Source organism: Zea mays, chromosome 1, assembly GCF_902167145.1.
Source record: "Zea mays cultivar B73 chromosome 1, Zm-B73-REFERENCE-NAM-5.0, whole genome shotgun sequence".
Lineage (NCBI taxonomy): Eukaryota > Viridiplantae > Streptophyta > Magnoliopsida > Poales > Poaceae > Zea > Zea mays.
In genome coordinates, this window is record NC_050096.1 from 183,261,430 (window position 1) to 183,267,777 (window position 6,348).

The 6,348-nt window shown below is 50.8% G+C and overlaps 1 protein-coding gene across 1 annotated transcript; it reads right to left on the reverse strand.

Moving 5' to 3' along the window:
• Positions 1-1,249: 1,249 nt before the first annotated feature.
• Positions 1,250-4,321, reverse strand: LOC100272995 (uncharacterized). The gene is made up of 3 exons (NM_001147446.2): positions 2,906-4,321; positions 1,614-1,717; positions 1,250-1,477 (listed from the first exon to the last, which is right to left on the reverse strand). Exons 1-2 carry the CDS (start codon positions 4,189-4,191, stop codon positions 1,645-1,647), a joined length of 1,359 nt encoding a protein of 452 aa, NP_001140918.1. The 5' UTR covers positions 4,192-4,321; the 3' UTR covers positions 1,250-1,477; positions 1,614-1,644.
• Between the last annotated feature and the right edge of the window lie 2,027 nt (positions 4,322-6,348).

Here is a 6,348-nt window from a genome sequence, read left to right on the forward strand (position 1 = left end):
CTGTGAAGGCCTTATCGTACTACGTTTCGTATTTGCACTTTAATTATGATTATGATTTAAGTTAATGACTCTATGGATGTCTTGGACATTTTGATGTAATAAAGTACTATTTCCGCTATTATTTTGAGCAATGTGTGATGATGTCCAACTATGTAACCGCTATGTACGTGAGTTTCTAATTCTGGCACGTACATGGTCCTTATTCGGTTTGCCTTCCAAAACTGGGTGTGACATGCATGGAGCAAGGTGTTTCCCGATTTCGTGTGCCCAACTAGAGGGGGTGGTGGGCGACGCAGCTATGCGGCTGCTACGGTAGTCGGCGTGTCGATGCCCCTCTAGAAGGGTTTTTGTGGGATGTTAGGGAAGCGACAACGGCGGAGACAACATGCTATGACTCAGAGCATTGGCCTGACGATGTGTTGGGGACATGTTGGCTGAAAGCCTCGACAACGGTGACGTCCTAGGGCGTCGCTTCCCCTGTTTATGGCATCGCATTCCTCAGCATTGTCTTCCATGGGCGAAAGCTCGGTCCATCTCAGACAAGCGACGGTGGCGTCCTCGACGTCACTCCATTCCTAAAGGCGACGCTATTAAAGTTCATCTCGGCAACAACATCGACTTTGATTGATGATTTCGCTTCTCGACGCCCGGTATGCGAGTGAAGGTAGGCACTTGCAACATGAAGTCAGAGCTGCTACGTCAGGGGTGGTGGCTTGGCAACGATGACATAAGGCGAACCCCCTTCTTCGTGGACTTGATTGTTTCACAGGTTAGGCAAAAGCCCGGGGCGAGGCAGAGGATCAAGATTGGAAGTTGGAGCTGTTCTTTGGTTTGAGCTCGACAACAATGACCTGTTGTTGTCGCTTCAGGCGACCGCTTACTCCCAATGCTCGGTGTTGTGGCTCCTAGCTCATTGGTGACGAGAATTGAAGCTATCTCGTGTGGGGTGTGTCGAGGCATGGCAAGAACGACGCACTACAATCTTTCTCCTTGTGTGTCGGTGTTTGGCTGTAGGCAACGTCGAGTTCCTTTGGTCATGCGCAACCTGTCTTGGAGAGTCAGAGCTTCTCGTCCCTTGTGGTGAGCTCGGCAATGATAACTCTGGATGAGCTTTGTGTGGTTTTTCTTAACACTAGATTAATTATATTCTTCTTAATTGAAAGACATAGCTCCTGCCATTATATTCAAAAAAAGGAAAGGAAAAAACAATGGCAGCCATAGCTGGACAGAATCCCAGACGAAGGCAGACGACAGCACTTCATTCAGGAACCAAAGAGGTCTTGTTGTCTTCCAAAAACCAAGCAAAAGGACGTTTCAAGTCCCACCCATGGTAAAAAAAACCAGTTCTGGACCGACTGTCAGTTTGACACACCAGCTGATACTAAAATCTTTACAGGCATACACTGGTTGTCCCACAGCTAGAGGGGCACTACAAAAGAATCTGCGCTTCAAAGAAATGCTGCAACTTGCTTTCCTTCTGCAGCCACCGTAAAAATGACACAATTAATGTCACAGATGAAAGGCATGTCATTATCCAAATAAAAAATATATGATCACAGATGAATTAGATTCATGAACTTGTGTGTGTTTTTCCAGAGGTTAGCGATACTTACAGATTTAGCTGTTACCACTAGTCTAGTATGCCTAGGCATCAACAGCCAATTCAGCACCCACTTTATTTGTAGCAACAATCGAACGCTCAGCATGAGCCCGTTTGCTGGATAATAAGAAATAAGATATTAGCCGCCAATATGCTGCTCTAGAAGATATGTAAAATACGTAGGAAAACAATGCGCAGCAAAAATGTGCTTTAGACACCAACATGTAATTAACAACATATATATGAATATCGTGATACTGAATTGCCACAGTTCGTTACACTACTCAGTGAAATGTAAAACTGAAGCTATATCAACCAAATTCAGAAAAGAACAAAAAATCCTAGAATGAATCTGCTAGCACAATGCACTAGTTCGTATCGTAGTCTAAATTGCTAGTTAATAACAGAGGTAACAGTAAACACCTACAGAAAAAGTAAAGTCAACAACTCAACATATTTGTGAAAGCTAAACATGGATCAACATTACATCTACATTTTGAAAATAAGCTATGATAACCACAGAAACATGATCCAGACAATTGCAACTAGCCGGGCAACCAAAATTTTCCATCTAACAAAGTAACAAACGCATTATGCCCAGAACAGCAAAAACAAACTATATTCAGGTGCAACCAAGCTTATATCAAATCAACAAGAAACTAGTATAGCTAGAAATAATAAAGCCAGGTAACAGTATACCTAACAAAGAAACCAAATATGAAAAGCACCGAAAGGGCCACAGCATGTGAATGAAAATAAATCGTGGGTCAAACAGAGTCAACTTATCAGTAGATTACAACTTCAAGACAAATTGTCAGCACTAATTATTAAAGGGTCGAATACTTGCAGTTTCATTCGGCAGCAGTACCTACCACTGTAGGTCCCAAACTAGCAATCACACACGCAGTTATTACATGATCCAGTTTGCCACAATAAAGTTAGTTGTGCTGCAAGTACCAAATTGTTAACACGGATATTGTTTTGCTTTAACTGGACTCTTTACCTATTAATCACATCACCCCCAGACCAGAGGACCAGGGCAGCAGAAACCAATCATTCTCAGAGGTGCAACCATTCATACTAAACTTGTTAACATGTCAAACAATCCAGCAAAACTTGATATAAAATTATTCATCCAAAATGACAAGCAGTACAGAAATTATTGTGCCAGTAGATCAGTGGAAGCTGGCATTAAGATATCAATATCAATGCAAATGGCACAGCAACACAGATCTAAACAAAGGGATCCAACGCAATCCATTGCGGGGGAAAACAGAGAAAAGGTGGATGAAATCGGTGTTATACCCAAAGCCAGAGACGGCAGTAAACGTGCTGACGTAGGGAATGAAATCGTCGCAGTAGTCGCTGCCAGGGATGAACCTGATGGTGCGTGTAGTGCGGCCCTCGAGGTCCATGGCCACCACCGTCTCGGAGCTGGGGTCCCACATGACGACCTCGGCCTTACCCTGCGAGCGGAGCAGGGTGACGTCTTGGCGTCCCCTGAGGCAGCCGCCCTCGAAGTACCCAGCCAGAGTCCACGAGATGGCGCCGGAGGTGGCGCGGCGCGCGAAGTTGAGGCGGAGGACGACGACGACTTCGACGCGGGCGTCCATGCACGTGGCGCAGAGCGTGCCCTCCATCTCGCCGAGTTCCCAGTAGGGCCACTGCATCACCTCGACGGGCGCGGGGACGAGTTCCGCGCGGCGCGCGAAGGGGTTGTAGCAGAGGAACGGGCCCATTGTGGTGCGCCAGAAGGCGCAGCCGAGTGCGCCGACCCCAGAGCTTGGCAGGACGGCTTCGGCGCTGCCGACCCCCCTGCCGAATCTCCACGCCCAAGCCCTCGACGAGAAGGACTCGAAGGCGTAAATGCCCTCGGCGAGGGGGAACGCGACGACGATGTGGTAGTGGCGGTAAAACCCCTTGCCGCTGCCGTCAGCGCGCTCAGGGTCAGCGTCACGGGGGTCGAGGTCGAAAACGATGACGACGGCGGGGTCGCCCTGGGCTCGGTGGTCGCGTTCGGGGGCTGGGAGGCGCTCGCGGGCCAAGGTGGCCGGGTTGGCGACGTAGTATGCGGCGGAATAGGCGCCGCGGAGGCAGAGGAGGCCCCTGGTGGAGGCGAGCGCGACGACGGGCTCATCAAAGAAGGCGGAGAAGGTGGGGTCCGGAACCGGCTGCTTGGCATCGTGGTGGCCGCCGCCGCCGCGCAGAGGCGCTGCGGTGGGGTGGACAGGGTCGAAGGCGGCGTAGGCGACGTCCCCGTCCATCGTGTGGTGGAAGAGGCCCGAGAGCGGCCTGGGCAGCGGCGAGGATGGAGGCGGGGTCGCGTCCGTGTCCTCGGCGTCCGACAACGCGTACACGCCCTCGGCGTCGTCGGGGTCGTCGGCGGCGGCGTAGGGGAGGAAGAGCTTGGACATGGAGGATCCGGCGGCGTGGTCGGGCTCCGGGTCGGAGCCGGAGTCGGTGCCGGAGACGACGCGGGAGGAATTGGGGGTGGTGCAGCCGGAGGAGAGCGCGATGGCACGCTCGTCGTCGTCGGACAAGGAGGGGGCGAGGACGAACCATTCGTAGAGGGAGTCCTGATCCGAGTCCATGGCGAGCTAGATCGGATGGGTGGTTATGGTTCTCGGATAGAGTTTGAAGGCTGAAGGGGGTGAGGGAGGAGAGGATCTGATCGGCGAATACGCGGATCGAGAACTTGTTGCTGTTAACGGCGAATGGCGGCGACGGGGCGTTTGGGCCGCGCGTGGGCGTGGTTTCAGTACTTGTGCTTCGCAACCGCAACAGCAACCGCCCTACCAGGTGGCCGCCCGCGATGGCGGGCGGAGTTTTTTTTTCAAAATTTCACCCAATATATTAGTAGAACTATTATTTCTATCGTATTTGTTTGTCTTATTCGAAGACTAGACAGACCATTTTATAAAGATAAATTAAACGTTACTTTGTAAATAGCTGTTCAAATTTAGTAGCTTGTTCCTTTATCTTTTTAAATAGCTTGTTTCATTTGTCATTCCATCTAGTTTACATAGCAGGGCCGTCGAGTGCCCAGCGCTACTCGAGCGCTGGCACAGGGCCTCTGTAATACCCCTGGTTTTACTGTAACTAAGTGAAAGGGAATTAGGCTTACACCTAGTTCCTAAATAATTTTGGTGGTTGAATTGCCCAACACAAAATCTTTGGACTAACTAGTTTGCCCAAGTGTATAGATTATACAGGTGTAAAAGGTTCACACTCAGCCAATAAAAAGACCAAGTTTTGGATTCAACAAAGGAGCAAAGGGGCAACCGAAGGCACCCCTGGTCTGGCGCACCGGACTGTCCGGTGCGCCACCGGACATGTCCGGTGCACCAGGGGGACTCAGACTCAAACTCGCCACCTTCAGGAATTTCCAGGGGCGACTCGGCTATAATTCACCGGACTGTCCGGTGTACACCGGACAGTGTCCGGTGCGCCAAGGGAGGTCGGCCTCAGGAACTCGCCAGCTTCGGGAAACGCCAACGGCTAGTCCGCTATAATTCACCGGACTGTCCGGTGTGCACCGGACTGTCCGGTGCGACTCCGGAGCAACGGCTACCTTCGCGCCAACGGCTACCTGCTGTGGCATTTAATGCGCGCACAGCGCGCGCAGGAGTCAGAATCGCCCATGCTGGCACACCAGACAGCCAACAGTACCTGTCCGGTGTGCACCGGACACCCAGGCGGGCCCACAAGTCAGAAGCTCCAACGGTCAGAATCCAACGGCAATGATGACGTGGCAGGGGGCACCGGACTGTCCGGTGTGCACCGGACTGTCCGGTGCGCCATCGAGCAGACAGCCTCCCAACGGCCACTTTTGGTGGTTGGGGCTATAAATACCCCAACCACCCCACCATTCATTGCATCCAAGTTTTCCACTTCCCAACTACTACAAGAGCTCTAGCATTCAATTCTAGACACATCAAAAGAGATCAAATCCTCTCCAATTCCACAAAAGGTTTTAGTGATTAGAAGAGAGAGATTTGCCGTGTTTCTTTTGAGCTCTTGCGCTTGGATTGCTTCTTTTCTTTCTCACTTGTTCTTGTGATCAAAACTCCATTGTAATCAAGGCAAGAGGCACCAATTGTGTGGTGGCCCTTGCGGGGAAGTTTTGTTCCCGGCTTTGATTTGAGAAGAGAAGCTCACTCGGTCCGAGGGACCGTTTGAGAGAGGGAAGGGTTGAAAGAGACCCGGCCTTTGTGGCCTCCTCAACGGGGAGTAGGTTTGAAAGAACCGAACCTCGGTAAAACAAATCCGCGTGTCACACACTTCATTATTCGCTTGCGATTTGTTTTTGCGCCCTCTCTTGCGGACTCGTTTATATTTCTAACGCTAACCCGGCTTGTAGTTGTGTTTATATTTGTAAATTTCAGTTTCGCCCTATTCACCCCCCCTCTAGGCGACTATCAATTGGTATCAGAGCCCGGTGCTTCATTAGAGCCTAACCGCTCGAAGTGATGTCGGGAGATCACGCCAAGAAGGAGATGGAGACCGGCGAAAAGCCCACTACAAGCCACGGGAGCACTTCATCGGAAGAGTCCCGCACCAAGAGGAAGGAGAAGAAGAAGGATTCCTCCAAACGGAAGGAGAAAAAGGCTTCCTCTTCTCACCACCAAGAGAAGAAGGAAAAATCTTCTTCCCACAAGCCGCATCGGAAAGGCGACAAGCATAAGAGGATGAGGAAGGTGGTCTACTACGAGACCGACACTTCATCAACTTCTACCTCCGACTCCGAT

Coding starts and splice junctions, on each gene's coding strand:
- LOC100272995 (NM_001147446.2), bottom strand. CDS start 4,191: ATGGACTCGGATCAGGACTCCCTCTACGAATGGTTCGTCCTCGCCCCC. Junction 1,718..2,905: donor ACTGCCGTCTCTGGCTTTGG/GTATAACACCGA, acceptor CTTATTATCCAG/CAAACGGGCTCATGCTGAGC.